Below are 16,342 nucleotides of genomic sequence, written 5' to 3'. Positions count from 1 at the left end.
CTTTCATTTTTAGGTAACACTTTCCCCATAACTTCCAATATGGGGGAAACTATCTGTTTTCACCATGTGCAGCCCCTCATACCACCTTATAGGCTGTTAAAGCACAGCGAGGAACAGATTGCTGTTGTAAATTTTGGTTTCAAACTAGAAACCATGAAATCTGCTGCAGGATTTCAGAAGGTGACAACAGTTGGAAAGTTAACTCATAAAAAAGCGATTGGGATTTTGACTGGCTTGGATTTGACGGTAGAAACTTTTAAGTAATTTCCAATAATGTACTTTTATCAGTGTATCTCTACTTGGCTTCCTTTGCCATCCATCACGTCCTTGAGATACAGGAGGCTTGCAGTGCATTTCAAAAATGGATGAGACTTGTCTGCTGCCAGCTATTTCATGTTCTGTAGAAGTTGTTAAGGACATTTGGGTTCACATTGGGACATTAGGCCTGCTTGTAATCATTTCAGGAATTTTAGCTTGTTTAACTGAAGAAAACAACTGTAATATTTTAAGGGGCTGATTATTAGCTAAATTATTCTTGGTGTGCTCAGTTTTTTTCCTGTGGCCATAAAAGCGGAGGAGCTGGTAATTCACTTTAATGTAGTTTGCCCTCTGACCAGTAGAGGGAGGTCACTGATTTATTTCTGCTGCATTTTGACTGGAATCTGAAATTGCCTCCTTGGGCTACTTGACTAAGAGTGATTCCACAGAAATGTGTCAGTTAATATTTTTAGTCAACCACATCATACAGGCACAGTAGCCTCTTTGAAGGCTTATTCATTACAGAGGAGATAAGCATGTTGCAACAGCCAGCCTTCTCTGGAGCAGGTCAGGAGTCCCCTATTAAAAGTGACTCTACGTCAGGTCATAAATATTTTGTCAGGCCTACCTTTGAGAGCCAGGCGAGCCGGGGCTTCTCTTCACTGCTCGGTTTTGCCACATGAAAGTGCAAATGGAAACACTTTAGGGCTGGGAGCTGCATCAGTCATGGCTGGAATAAGATGGCCAATAAAAGGGGCGTAATTATTACGCTCCATCATTTGACACAGCTCGAGGGTTTTGGGCTGTTTGCCTGCTTGCTGTAAGATTGAGAAAGAGAAATCCCACCCATGAATAATGGGACCTGCACTTTTTACAACCCCACAGTGTTTAAGAGAGAGAACTTTGAAGATGTGTGGTCTCTGTGTCACCGTCTCTCTCTCTCACTTCCTCCCTGTCCCCTCATTCATTGCCTCAGCCGTCTACCTTGCTGCACTGCTGATGTGTAACAACCAAAGACTTTTTTTTTTAGCCTTTTCTTCCAATTCCACCACAATTTATGGCTTCTGCATTCTTGTAGATTGATAAGAGCTACTTTGGCTTGTTGGTGACAAACAAAGCCAATTTCTGCATTTCATTTGGTTCAAGCGGCAAACTCCGAACTTTAATTTGGGTTCATAAACTATAGGCTTGCTTTCACTGTCGTAAATCTTTTGCTTTTTGATTTTCATGATTTTAAAGTGGCTCGCTGTAAATTATTTGAACTCGGTACGCATAGGTTTTGAGGTGAGCACCATCACAGTAATGATACGTTCTGTAATCACGAGGATACTATTCCGTGAAATGCCTCTGCATTCCTTGGTGTGTCTGTTTGATATACGAGAGCCATGAGTAACAGTAAACTGAGCTGATGTAGGCATCATGCTGGTGTGTAGACTGTGTTAGCAGGAAACCATTTGACTTGCATAACCAGTGTATTATCTGTCACCGAAGCTCCATACAGAGAAGCAAGATCCAACTATAATCCAGTGGAGACATTTTTCGGTTGACGCCATATGGTTACACAGCCATGCTGTTAGTCTGCTTGATGGTTTTGCAAGTATTATGGAGGGGGAAATACTTTGGTATTCGGGTGAAAGTGGCTGTTCGTTATACTGTAGGAGCTGCTAGTCAGTGTGCTGCCTGTCTGTAAGGGAAAATAACTAAGAGTGGGGCTGAAAATACAAGATAGATGAGCTGCTGGTTTGACGTGTTGGTCTACTTGGGTTAGAGCCTCAGTGTTACTGGCACAGGCTGAATTTGGGATGTTTGACATATAAATTGAAGAAAATTGATAATTCTGCCACCAACAGAGTTTCTGTGTGCTGTCCAAATGACTGGCTTTGCAGCTTGTCACCTGCACAGCTCCATATAAAATGAATGGTTCACGACATGGTGTTGAATGTAATTTGTGTCCATGTCATACGACATGACAAAAGAGTGAGTTTGTGAGTTTCAGGCAAGTTTAAGGATTTTCTTTAACACCTAAACAACTAAACCAAGTTATTGAAATGTTGATTTTCTAAATAATCACCTGAATGTCAATACAATCTCATTTTTCTCAATGTCAGTGATGAGAACATGTTTTACATGTTGTGAAAATTCACCTGCTCCAACTTAAAGGCATGACAAATTTGGTTTTAATTATATATGGTGGGAAGATTTAGTAGAAGGTCTTCTTTGAGTTTATTGCGTTTTGGGCTGTGGAAGAAAAGGTGGTGTTGGGGTTTGCAGAGTAGATGTGTTGTGTTCGTGTCGTAGCCCCGGTGTACTTTGTGTACGGCAAGCAATTTGAAGATGGTGACACATTTCACCTGTTGTTCATTGTTACTTAGGCCACAAATCTGTAGAAACATTGATCCATGTGATTTTTGTAGTTTGAAACTGCCATGCCAGCTATGTGTCCAATTTTTTTTTTCTAGTTTTATTTTGAACAGAATAACCACAGTAAAACACTAAAATAATCAAAGCAGATGGGTAAAGATAGACCAAACAACACAGAGATAATTGTAAATATATACATAGATATTAATGAAGACTTAAGAGAAAACTAATATTATTTTACATTTCCTGTAACGAGATGCAATGGGTAAAAAGATAATTTTCTGCCAACTGTCAGATCAAATTATCTGGGCTTTACCACTCTAAAATTATTTAAATTGTACTTGTCGGGTACAAAACTACACACCAACAATTCCACCATGTCATCATTTATTAAACAATGAATATAAGAATTTATGAGAAATTAATGACAGACCCAAACTCAAGATACATGAAGAGAATGTGTTAAACTTTACACTCAGTGTGTGGTCATCCTATGGCACAACTTACCCTATTTAAGAACCAACCAGAGCATCAGGAGCAAGCACCAAAAGCCAACAGATGCCCAATGTGAAGGCGAAGAAAAACAGAAGGAAAGCCCGAGATTAAAAAATGAGATTCTGGGGATTAGTAAAGGGCATTAAAATGGCACAGAAGATTATTCTGATGTTGGTGACGCTAACTTAAGGTCAGTAAGCAAAAAACATCATCGTAACAAACAGAAATAACTGAAGCAAAATACTCTCACTGTTTTTGTTTTCTGATTGTATATCCTTTACACGTTTGCTTCCAAATAAATGAAAGGGTATGATTGCACATCATGTTTTCAGTTTGAATCGTTGAATAATAACAGATGTCATCTGGTTAAGGCATGTGCATGTGTATATTTATCAGTGTAGTGACAATGGAGAAAACAACAAAAGGGCATTTAAGAGCTTTGACAATGTATTAATACCCCTTTAACTTTTCACAATGATGGACCAACACAAAACAGTGTACAACTGTCAGTTTGATGGACAATTACACTTTTCTTACAAATTGCTTTACAAGAAATAGTGTTGCATAGATTTGCATTCAGCATTCTCCTACTCTAAGTGGTACCACTTAACAAAATCAATACTATTAAATCTATCTTCTGAAAATGAAATAGTATGGCAAAACTGTAAGACTGTAAGCCACCCAAGATATTACCACAGCATCAATCAACAAAACCAACCAGGAAAACCGTGATAACTCTGAAGGAACTGCAGCGTTCCACAGCGCAGTAGGGAAGCCTGTCAGGAATTAGACTTGCAGTCCACAAATCAGAAGTTAGGAAACAGTGGCATTAGGAAACACATTGCTAAAAGAAAGCCCAAATAAGTCTCACTGGCAGTTTCTCAAAAGTCACATGGAAGAAGATGCTCTGGCAAAATGAGACCAGATTTCAATCTTTTGGGCTTTCATGTTATGTGTGGCAGAAAGGTAACCCCACACATTCCTATGAATACACTATTTCTTTGGTAAAGGTTGGTGACTGATGGCAGCATACACCCATAGCTACAATAAAATGGTCTACATTAAAGCATGTTCGTGTGTTAGAATAGCCTAGTCAAATCCAGTTCTAGCTCTGTTCATAAATGCTTTCCATCCAATCTGACCAAAGAAGGAAGGGTAAAAATGTGACTTTCTAGAACCGTTAATCTGATTGAGACCTGCAGTGGTAACTGCATGGAGTATTGCTTGAATTCTAGGCCACATATTTTTGTTAGTAAGAATAATTTGAGAACTATTGATCTGTTTTCTTCCACTTTCTCCTTATCTTGCACAATTTTGTGCTAAACTACCTTGAAAATCTCAACAAAACTACATAGAAATTTGTGGCTGAAATAAGCCAGTATGTGAAAAAAGTTTTGAATAGCAACTTTAAGCTTCTTACTGTGATAACACTTGAACAAGTCAAAGTGATCAAATGGAGTTTGATATAAGCTGAAATGGAAACCTTTAGATCTCACTATGATTTTAGTGAAAAGTCTTTATTCCCACTCTTGGCAGATGAGAGCAGTCACCAGGCACAAGCTAAAGGGAATAAGGTCCACAGAAGAAGCTGTGCCCTGGGAATCGGCAGCTCTAATGTTACTCTGTGCCATGCTCCATATCCGGTGCACTGGAATCACGTTGAGGACACGTATGCACTGATGAAGGGAGCAGGAGTGGCTCTTGCTTCTCAAGCATGTCACTGATGATGGAACTGAGACCTGGATTTTTGGACACAGAGCAGAGGTCAAACCCAGGTTAGAGATAGAAGCAGGGGTCGCAGTGCAACATCTACCCAGAGCGCACAAAGCCAGCTTTTCATCCCCTCTCTGTCCATTTCACCAAGTCTGTAATTGTCTTTGACAAAACTCATTAGCAGAGACCTTGTAGCAACATCGACAATCAGAAATTCCATGGAGAGAGACATGCACAGAAACAATGTCCCACACAAATTTCATTGCGCCTTTTGACAAAATGTAATGAACTGTGTATATTGTCCCCCTCATGTGAACTCTGAGCAATTGGTACAAAGACTTTGTTTTATGAGCCTTAGCTGCCCAGCGTGGGACACATCAAATGGCACCTCCATGCTGGCTCTTTTGTCAGACCAGAGGGCAAATTATTGTTTGTAATGCTGTTGTTGTTATTATGGCTCCTATTTATACAAAGAGGCCATTGATATAGTGTCATAATAATTCATATTCTTTTACATTGCAGGGACATACTCATTAAGTGGGGGCATAAATGAAAAGTGCTCATGAGGATGGATGTTCCTGATGCCGCCTTGTCAGAAGTTAACCTCCCTCTGACCTTTAGCTTAATATTCTACAACTGACTCAATGTGATATTGGTGTAAGGTCATTCCTGGGCATGCTTCAAAGAGGAAAAGCGCAAATATGTTTCTGTGCTCTTTTCTGTATTATTGAACCTTCATATTACTGTACATGTTTTTGTATATTTAAGATTTGTTTTTAAAGTAAAGTTTATTCACTTTCCATCTGTTTGAATTTTGATTAAAAAAAAACCCATAAAACTGAAAATGTGTATTCACTTATGCAGCTCAAAGAAATACCAAGTGTAAATGTTCAAATGTATGTATTGAATTATTTTAGACCCCATACTTAATTCATACTTAATTACAGATATCCTTACATATGTTTTGTAAAGATGCTTTGTTTATCATGTTAAAACCACACTCTTTTGGGGAGGGGGATTTTGTGTTATTGACCATCTCAAAGTATCACTTATTGTGAAGTCGTAGGACAAGACTACAGTAATACTGGTTATAATGATAAATCAAAGACTTGCTGCCTTTGCTGATGATGGTTTCCAGCTTTTAATGTGTCGCATCTCTGTTTGAAGTTTGCCGGGGTGGGAGTAGATGTAAATCTCAGTCTCAGTCATAGATGACCATAATCAGAGTTAATCAAGTCATCTTCTCTCTATTCATGTCATGTGTTCACAACACTGACTTAGCAGACCACCTGTCATTTGTAGCAGTTAGCTGGTCTGAAGACCTAAAAAGAGCAAGGGGTGCAAAGCTGCAACTTGGCCCAAAAAAGACTAATGATGTGTGTCAATATAAGAAGGGCAGTGGGGTGCCTGAAGAGGCCAACAGATGATGTGTGTGTGTGGGGGGAGGCTTATGTTCACAGGTGCAAAGGGATATACTTAACTTAGTATAAATTTATGGGATATTTTGATGGGAAAAGTTCTATGTTGGTTTAGAAACGCCCTCTGATTTCATACAAGGGATGGTCGCAGATTAAAGTTGTCAAACCAATTTAAGGATTCATGTTTACCACAGCTTGTTTTCCTTCATTCCTTTTTGCATATTTGTGCCTCATTCACAGATTATCTAAAATCTGTTTTGGATTATGCAAACACGCTTTCACAAGCACCCCTTTAAGCCCCCCTCTCCAAGATAAAAAAAAAAAAATGTAATTTACCAAGAGGAAGGAGTGTATTAGGGAGATTTCGCTGTGCATATACTCTACCTTAACAACTTATTTCCCTGTAATGCTGTAGTTTGTCACAGATTTCATGTCTCATCTCAGATTAAAAGATGTCAGAAAAATAGAAAATCTTCTGCTTAGCCCCTCCCCCATTATAGCAAAAATGGCAAAATGCCTATTCACTCATTGTCATTAGACTTGATTTTGAATACACAATCTTCTTTATGCTTTATTTATAGACATTCTCCTCTCTCTTTCTCTCTTTTTTTCTCTTTATGTCTCTCTCTATGTGTTTTTACTGTTTTTACTTTTTCAACATTTTCCTATGTTAAGATCTTATTACACACAATTATCCCATTATGACAATAATGAGCTATTGACGGGGAAGAAGTTTTAGATTTTTGAAAATGCATTTAAAATAGAAAAAGTAAAGTAACAAAATGTTTAAAAGTGAAACACTATGTTTGGCATGCGTCTATATAAAGCATGGTATGTATGTGACAAGGCACCAGTCAGAGCCGACTGATATGCCATAATGGTTCAGTGTTTTCACATCTGGTCTATACTGTCTATAAAAGGATGCATATTGGACATGCTAATTGCTTCAGGGACATCAGCGCCATCAACTAGCCCCTGCTGTACCCAAGGTACATCACCATGGTGGTAATCCCATTGTACATGCACCATTACCTTCAGCATAAGGCAGCTTTTCTTTACTGCCTGCTGTTTAATCAAAATTGGTGTTAAATATTTGATACATGCCATCGCAACATACTAATGGATGCATCACGGAGGATTATTATAGAGGGGGACAAAGAACACTCTGGCTCTCCATTAGCAGCATGTCATTACCACTCCGGCAGTAAAAGTTATGATCCGTCCAGATGCAGGACATTTCATATCATTTCTGCCTCCAGATACGCTTGTTCCCCTTTGCTCATCTTCAGATCGCTTTGCTTGATCTGTTTGATGTCTTGAACATACTTCACTGTTAGGGTTTGTTGCGACAAGTTCCCAGCTGTTTGAGTCCTTTTATCTCTCGCAGGTGGCTTTATGTACACAGGTACGTCTTAATACTCTCGCAGGTGGCTTTATGTACACAGGTACGTCTTAATAAATCAGAATATGATTAATTATTCTGTCTGTGTCTTAATTCCATATAAACATTGAAGGTCATATTATGTGGGTTCCTTGCAAGACGTTTAATTTTTGAGACTGATATGCAGCTTATTAAAACACTTGGACCAAAATAAGAATATGACATAATAGAAATAAGTAAAGGATTTCTATCACAGATATGTCAGCATACTGAGAACTGATGTAAAGTTCATGCATTCACTACTTAGTTGTGGCCCTTTTTCATGTTGTACTGCGTGTGTTTCATGAAGGCCATCAGCCTGCAGCTCTCCTGAAGTGTTGTGTAAGCCCAGGTTGTTTTATTAACATTTAGCTTGTCTTGTTAGGTTTGATGTCCCTCTCTGGACAATATACTCTATATGGGATTTAGGGCAAGCAGGTTTTCTAGCCAGTCCAGCACTTTGCCACCACGGTCATTAAACCAGGTATCGGTGCTTTTATCAGTGTGGGTAAGTGCTAAGTCCTGCTGTATTTTTAAAAGAACATCTCCATTAAGCTTGTCAGCTGAGGCAAGAATGAAGTGCTCCCACATTTCCTGATAGAAGGGTGCACAGACTCTGGACTTGATAAAGTACAGTAGACCAACACCAGCATGAAGCACTTCCTCCATATCCATCATTTGTAATGGAAACTCCCCACTGAACCTCAAGGAACTTTGATTCGGATCCTCTTGACTCTTCTTCCAGACTCTGGGATTTTTTTTCTAATTATATGTGAAATTTACTTGCATGTAAAGGGGGGAAAAAGACTAGATCAACAACACTTCAGTCTCCTTTTTCCTTAGGCCAAGTGAGATGATTCTGATGTCGTCTCTGTGTCGGGAGCAGCTTAACTGTGCAGTAGTTGTGTGTGTGGAAGCCCTGATTCCAGCAGCACTCCACACTGTGTAAATCTCGCCAAAACTCCTGAATGGACTTTGCTTCACAATCCTTTCCAGGTTGTGGTTAACCCTGTTTCTTATTCGTCTTTTTCTTACGACACTTTTTCCCTTCAATATTTTTGGATTCAGCACTGTGTAAAAAGTGCATTTGTTTTATAATGACTTTTTGTGGCTTACCCTCTTTATGGAGGGGATCAATAAGTTTCTGCTGGACAAGAGGCAACACTTAACCATCTCCTCTATGACTGTTTTGGTCATTATAAAAATGATTTTTTTCTATTGAGTTATATAATATTCCATTTTGTTGAAAAACTGAATTTGGAGTTTTAATAAGTAAATGCCACAATTATCAAAAGTAACAGGAAAACACATACAGTACAAGCATGTGCTGAATCATTTTAAACTAAATAAATTTTAAACTAAATAAATAAATCCTTTTATGTTGTTTTAATTTCACATCAAATTTTTAGCTGTCAAGTGGTAAGTGCATTTGTCCCCTGACGTTTGAATCTCTTGTTTGTGTTTTCAAAGATGTGGAATTAACATTTTTATTATTTGCCTTTTATCTCTCGAGGGTTTTTCACCGGACAGCAAAACGTAATCTGAGTAGGCCTAAGTTATTATTCCTGTCCGTCCTCTTCCTCACTGTGTAGCTTTTCACGGATTAATCTACGAGCCAAGGACGCGCAGAATGACCACAGCTTCACGGAATTGAGTCCGAATCGCCCTAATACGAAAAAAAAAAAAAAAAAAAAACTTTTTATTACAAGCATAATCCCTCTCAGACGATCTGAAATGAGGTTTGTGGAGGCTCTCGAATATTTGCAGGTAATGTTTCTGATAGTGGTCCAGATTCAGATTTAATCTTTCCTGGTGTAGTAATAATTCAGAGACGGACAGGAGTTCAAAATAGAAAAAAAGGGACAAGACAACTAGAAAAACAGAAAACAATAGTGAGTGATTTATAACGCCATTGTGGCAGTAATCAAGTTTCTTTTTTCAAACTGTAGAAATTATTGAGTGGTGTTATTAGCAGAGTTTTGTTGATTTATGATCATTTTTCTTTTCTTTTTTTTTCATTTAAATCTTTCAAGTATAGCTATAAGCTCTTCAGGTGGATTCGTGCCTCACAATCACAAGGACAGCTACTTTATTCGACATCTTTTAAGAACTATTTGATTTTAAAAGTTTGCGGCGTTTTTTTTTTTCCGTCTACCGTCAACATGGATCACACACTACAGTGATCAGCTTATTAGGCTACGTCTGTCTGTAGGAGAGAAAAGAGTTAGTCCATAACGAGATGCTCCACGAGCAAACCAGCACAATCAAAGGGGTTTTATGATCGACCATGTGAACCTCTCTGTCGGGTTTGATCCTACAAATGACCTTTTAAATTAACACAATATTAAGTTAGTGCAGCGGCTCGCTACACAGGGGACAAAGCAGCATTCATCTTCCGCCCCTGCCTCGTTGCTCGGTCTGAACAGCAAAAAAGTGTTTGATGCCACTCCTGATTAGATGCTGACAATACAGAGAGGATGTCCCCTTTCTTCTGCGACTTGTGGATTTTACTCACGTCTCTCCTCTGAATTATGACCTTCCATTAGTGCTGAGGCTTCAGGCGTTGTGTCAAGATTAAAAATAAAATGAAACAAACTTTGATCAAATGCGCAAATGCAAATGTTTTGTAATTGGCTGAATGAGTGCTCATATCTCATGTAAATAATAACAAAAGACATTGTCTGTTTGGAAAAAAAAAACAATGTATTAGAAATGTTCCGAAAGGCAAACAGAGGGAGGGCGTACAGTTCGACACGGTGACAAATAAAAAATAAAAAATACATCAAAATTAAGCGCAAAACAGCAGATCCAATCCTAATCACTAATTCCAGGAAGATTTCCTCTGTTACATCAGGCAAAAAATCACACAATACACACAATAAACACAATTTAAAAAGACACATCTGACCCATAAACATAATAAATAATAATCCAAAAATGTTGACATAACAAAAATGTTAAATACACAGAGAAATAAATAAATTTTACTACACTATACGATTGCCATACACAAATTCAGCCCGTTTCATTTTGGGCCATTGCTCTTACACGTTGCATCTAGAAATATTTTTTGCATAAAATCTTTTTATCACCATAAAAAAACAATGTTGTGCAAAATGATAGTCGAGTCCACAGCTTGATAGTTCTCACTGCAACAGAACCAGGCAGCTCACACTCAGGCCGCCACATGGTCAGTGTGTCTTTTAGTGCATAATAAATGTCCCATTTAGCTGCTGTTAGACAAGCCCCAGAAATCTGAGAGAGGAAAAGGAAACAGAGGAAAAAATAAATGAAAAGCTGTAAATATCTCTTCTTATAATCAAGAATAAAGCTGACTATACTACAATTAATATTTCAATTTTTATAAGATTTTCATCCTACAGTTCTTTTTTTTTGCACTCTTCTTAATGTGAGGAAAGAAACACTTGAAACACAGCATATTTGGTGAGTCTTCCGTGCCTCATCCTCCTGTGTGTGTGTGTGTGTGTGTGTGTGTGTGTTTACTTCACTGGTTTCTTCCAGATCAATGCAGCTGGCACTCACCTGCTTCACCTCTTCATGACTGGTCTGAATGCAGTGACCTTGTCGTTCTGCACAGTCCCACAGGCTTCGCTGAGGTCAGATGACTGAATCTCTACCTTGCCACTGGAGAATCCTGCGTGTCCAAGTAAAAGCACACCTCAAGAAAGTTGCTTCAGGTTGGGAACGTGTTGTTTTCTATCATAAAATCAAATGCATTTTCACATTTGAAAAAAAAAAAAATTGGATAACAAATGCGGTGTTATTTGAATGTTGTGGAAATGAACTTTTGCAGACATACCTTCGATCGTTGTGTACTGACAGGCATCTGGAAGGGGAGCATAAGACGAGCTGTGAAGTTGGAGGCCCTTGTGGCTGTAGCTGCCTGTGCCGTAAACTTTTGAGTGCAAGGATGAGCCCTCAGGGAAAGAGCTTTCTGAATTTGTGACACTGTTAGACTCGAGCAGGCCTCTTGTGGCTCCACATTGTCCAGTAGGAGCCCTAGGAAGTCTGCTGCTCTGTAGTTGACAGTCCCCAGTTAGGCTCCCTGTCCTTAGCTCCGAACCATGCTGCTGAGGATTTAATATAACCCCTGAAGCTGCGGTACGGGCCAACGACCAAATGCGTGGCTTTTCGGATGATTCAAAATGAGACAGGGACACCGCTCCTGCTGACGGGACGCTTGCAGGAGCCGCCTTGGACACAATTGGATCTATGAAATCCGCCGGGAGATGAGGGAGGGCGGCGACACCTTTGATGCTGCAGGGGAAAGTGTGGAAGCTGTTTGTCAAGCTCAAGTGAAGGTCAGAGCTGCAGTCTCTTTTCAGGGGAGCTCCAGGTGCAACCATGGATCTCTGGAGATCCTGCTCGTCTGCTGCCACCTTTTCACAGTCGCTGTCCAGCTTGTCACAGTCGTCCTCATCCATGTCCTCCAGGTCACTCAGGTGCAGCTCTTTCTCTTCCTTGCAGTCACTGGAATCTAGATGAGAGAAATAAACGTGTGCTGTATAAAACTTTGTGAAATACTGGGAAACTGTCTGTAGACTGTGTTGTGATATCAAAGTATTTACCTTTGGTGACACAGTCCTGGTCACTCTTACTAAAGTCCTCCTTTCTGTCATCGTTAGCCTTATTCTTTGGTGACCAGGTCATCTTGTTCTCCTTCTTTAGCCGTCTCCTGGCATTGGCGAACCACGTCGACACCTGGGTGAGGGTCATCTTGGTGATGATGGCCAGCATGATCTTCTCTCCCTTCGTAGGGTAGGGGTTCTTGCGGTGCTCATACAGCCACGTTTTTAGTGTGCTGGTGGTTTCACGTGTGGCATTCTTTCTGCGAGCTGTGCCATTAAAGTCCACCGTCCCGTATCTGCAAAGTGAGACAGGCACAAACACACCATGTCAATCCCTTTTACTGCATCCTTTAATAATTAGATTTCCATCTCCTGGAGCATCAGTATGTGGTGTAACGCTGATTTCTGTATCAAAGTAAAAGGTGGAGGTGGAAAATGTAGCTTTTAATGTTTAGGTCTTGCAGGATGAACATGGATAAACATAAATGTAGAACTCACCTGTCATATTGATACTGTCCCAGTGAGTGATCGTAAGGATAGTAAGCAGCGGTTTGAGTGATGCCAGAGTGTAAAGTGCCTGTGCTGTCCTTAATGTCATACTGTGGATTCTGTTAAAAAAGGAAGAGTTTGTAGTAAGTTTGACTGCTTTTGAGAAATAGTTTTAATGCTTTTAAAAAACAAGATAATTTGAAAGATTTTGTTGTTGTTTTTGTTTTTGTTTTACTAAACCGACTTGTTTTTAGGTCATATAAAAACAAGAATGCACACCATTTAACTCAAATGGGAATTAGAGCTACAATTCATGGGTTTCATAAATAGTTTACTGCTGTGACTGTGATTTTTACTGTAAGGCACTATTGCAGACATTAATAGTTGTTTGACCAAAACTGTTAAAGAAACAAGGAATTTAAAGTTTAAGCAAGTGTTTTGCCTCCTTTTCTTTTTTTTTTTCTAAGTAATTTTTTTCTGTCAAATTATGAACAAATTTCAATTTTATAAAAAGATCTACAAACAAACAGTAACCTTTTTTTCTATCTTTGAAGCAAAGCAGAAAAAGTACATTTCGAGTCTAGACTTACTTATATTTCTTCATTTCTTCACCTTATTTCATTGGTGCTATTTTCACACTGCCAATTCTAAGGAGATGCTAATATTGCAGCTGGATTAAACTGCCTTTCAAGACCTAATTGTTTGCAGTGTGAGATAAATTGATAAACCTCCTGATCGATCAGCCAAAGCTCCCTCATCCCTCCCACCCCCCTCAACCCGCTTTTGCGCGCCTGTGAAGCCCACCAGAGTGGAGTAGATAGCGGATGGATCGGTGCTGTAGGGGAAGTAGTTGGCGTAGTTCTGGCTGGCTGCGGCCGCAGCGGCGTAAGGAGAGCCGTACATCCCCAGCGCTGCGTTCAGCTCCGTCCGGCTGCTCGCCAGGAGCCGGTTCTCGTAGGAGGGGCAGCAGAAGGAGGCGGCGGCTGCGGCTGCGGCGGTCTGAGAGCTGCCTGTCCCGTCAGAGACCGACCTGGAAATCGAATCGCAGCAAGTCGTACTGGGGTTTGCCGACACGAAAAACTGCATGAAGAGAGTCGTGGATAAATAATGGTCAATAATGGATTCAGCTCTGAAGTGGATATCTGTGACAACTCTGAACTGATTGTGGACTTTGCGCTGCAAAAAAAAAAAAAAAAAAAAAAAACTGTGCTGGGATGATGAAGCGGAAAAAAGCAAAATGCTTCTCTAAAAAAAAAAAGGTTTAATTGTCGTGTGCAACCTGCCTTAGTTCAAGGTAAGTCAGCATTCAGAAGATTTCGGAAAAGAGAAACTAGTATTTTAACTCAAAAATAATGCACTCTTATTTATGAAATAGCTAATATTAAATAACATATTGTATAAGTGAATGTCAGTGTTAATTGTTTTTAAAAGATGTTGAAACAATAAAAAGTTTTGCGCGTAAAAAGTGACCTGTTTTATTATTTTTTTAACTTTAAAATCACGAACGTGATTCCGATAAATATAAAATGCAGAATGCAGTTAAGCAGTAATAATCCTGCAATTTCATTCCACGAGTTTATCATTCATCCTGATAAAAGTTAAACATATAACAAAAATCCACCTAAAAGTTGCTCCATAACTTTTTCTGGAGAGCAACGACTGTCCCCTGATCAACTAGTTTGTCATTCAGAGCAGGAACAGCTTGTGGAAATTTCAAAATGACTTTTATTAGTAGGGGAAAAAAAATATTTTCTTAAACAAGCTTAACACCCACACTGCGCATCAATGTGTTCAATCGGTGACATTCATCTGTATTGTCATTTGAAAAGCACGTGAGTTCATTCATAATTCAGTGTAATTGGACATGGGTGTGTGTATATTGATATTTGGTTTAACAACAAAACCACATGGCGAAAATAGCTGTCAGTGCTGTCTGAGCAGTGGCAGAATGATAAATGATTCGCATTAAAATTAGATCTCAGTTACGTGTAATCAGAGAAAATATGCAAAACTCCTGAATTCCTATCTATTTAAACTTAAGAGAAATGAAAGGAGAGACGACTTACTTGTGAAGTTGCATTGTAAGGATATCCAAACTGCGAGAAAGACATTGCTGCTTCCTTTGTTACCATCAGGAATATTCTTCACCCTTGATCGATTGCAACCAATTCTACTTCAAATCCATCGTCTTGCACACACTTTCCACGCACGGCCTTTCGCTCAATAATAGATGACTTCAGTCAAAAGGAGGGAGAGTTTGGAGTGGCAGCAGCTGCAGATTGTTTTATATGAATGAATAATCCCCCACAGGATCCGAAAAGAAATGAAATTAAGCGTCATTAAGTGGAAAAAAAAATGTTGTTGTGTTGGCTGAAGGAGGCTTAAAGGATAAGTAAGTCTTCCAAGTTATGGACTCTGCTTGTGCTATTATTTGTGCCTCTATAGTTCTTTAGCATTCACCCATGCAAGGGTATCAGCGTGACGTCACTGTAATCCCGGAACGGCAGGGGTACCAAGGATAGAATAATGTCTATGCCAATCACATCCAGCGCAGGGTTTTCTTAAGGTGCACTGTACACTTTCTTGTCCTGATTTCTTTTCTTTTGACCATTTTTTCCCCACCGTGACATACTTTTTGGAATAAGTCCACCACCTTTATTGAACCGCTGAACGCCAAACCTTATCCAAAGATAAAGAAACATTTAATAAAAAAAATTTGTTTGGCACCAAAACATATTTTCACACTCAAGATGTTTAGAACCGTTGTTTTATTTGTAGTCAGTTACTTGTAAATTAAGCTAATATATAATGTTGAGCTTTGTTATTATTATTTTTTAATTCCACCCTCTGCTCGCTTCTGGCACTTTGGCCAGAGGTCCATCACGGAGTTAATGACAATGATGTTTCTATCTTTCTCTATTAGAGAGAGCGGGCAGTCCCAGCTTGAGCCGTTAGAAGCGTTTTTGGCAGGTCAATAGACCGGTGATTGATGCGCGCCTGGAGACCTACGTGACCATTACGCGTAATGCGTAATTGTATCAATTAACAAATGGATACATGCCCTTGTTTAACCAACGAGTAACAGAGTGAAAATATGCCTTAGAGGTGAAATTCGAAGCGCTGCGCAGGAAAGAAAAAAAAAGAAGAAGACATTGGAAGCCGCGCTCCCCAATGTAATTAAATATCCGTGCATGGGGGTGACGAGAATTGCATTTTAATTGAATGATGCTCTCTTGAAAGATGGGTAAGGAATGATGCTGCCTCACGGTAAATGAAACTAGAGATAATTTTAAGCCTTATTAGATAAGCAACTCAACCATCCTGTGCTCTCACTCTCTTCTGTAAACACCAACGAGCTGCGTCCTCTCCTGAGCTGAGCAGCAGAAACAAGGAGGACTGATCACTTCCCCTGTAGGACATTTATTTGTACTCAAAATGACAGTTGGGTCCGTTTCACTGAGTCACATGACCTGTCTGCTTCAGACCGTCTTCAATGGATAAGTTCTCTGTTTTCACTTCTGATGCGCTGCGCCTGAATTTCCCAGTGTCCTGATTTCTCCTCCTGATAAATTGTTCTCAGCCCCCCAGGAGACCCGTCT

The 16,342-nt window shown here is 39.5% G+C and overlaps 1 protein-coding gene across 1 annotated transcript; it reads right to left on the bottom strand.

The window, feature by feature from the left end:
- Positions 1–11,057: 11,057 nt before the first annotated feature.
- irx6a (iroquois homeobox 6a) lies at positions 11,058–14,967 on the bottom strand. The gene is made up of 6 exons (XM_088004414.1): positions 14,810–14,967; positions 13,548–13,823; positions 12,753–12,862; positions 12,255–12,550; positions 11,486–12,163; positions 11,058–11,344 (listed from the first exon to the last, which is right to left on the bottom strand). Exons 1-6 carry the CDS (start codon positions 14,873–14,875, stop codon positions 11,214–11,216), a joined length of 1,557 nt encoding a protein of 518 aa, XP_087860540.1. The 5' UTR covers positions 14,876–14,967; the 3' UTR covers positions 11,058–11,213.
- Positions 14,968–16,342: the final 1,375 nt, after the last annotated feature.

Source organism: Poecilia mexicana, unplaced genomic scaffold (assembly GCF_051168715.1).
Source record: "Poecilia mexicana isolate PSO_F unplaced genomic scaffold, ASM5116871v1 scaffold_3, whole genome shotgun sequence".
NCBI classification, from domain to species: Eukaryota; Metazoa; Chordata; class Actinopteri; order Cyprinodontiformes; family Poeciliidae; genus Poecilia; species Poecilia mexicana.
The sequence above is the reverse complement of the archived record's forward strand: the minus strand, read 5'-3'. Positions and strand labels throughout refer to the sequence as shown.

Bases quoted from the DNA above. Each gene is read 5' to 3' on its own strand.
- irx6a (XM_088004414.1), bottom strand. From the start codon at position 14,875: ATGGTAACAAAGGAAGCAGCAATGTCTTTCTCGCAGTTTGGATATCCT. The intron at 13,824-14,809 runs GTAAGTCGTCTC...CTCTTCATGCAG, and splicing joins CTTACAATGCAACTTCACAA to TTTTTCGTGTCGGCAAACCC. The intron at 12,164-12,254 runs GTAAATACTTTG...TCTCTCATCTAG, and splicing joins CCAGGACTGTGTCACCAAAG to ATTCCAGTGACTGCAAGGAA.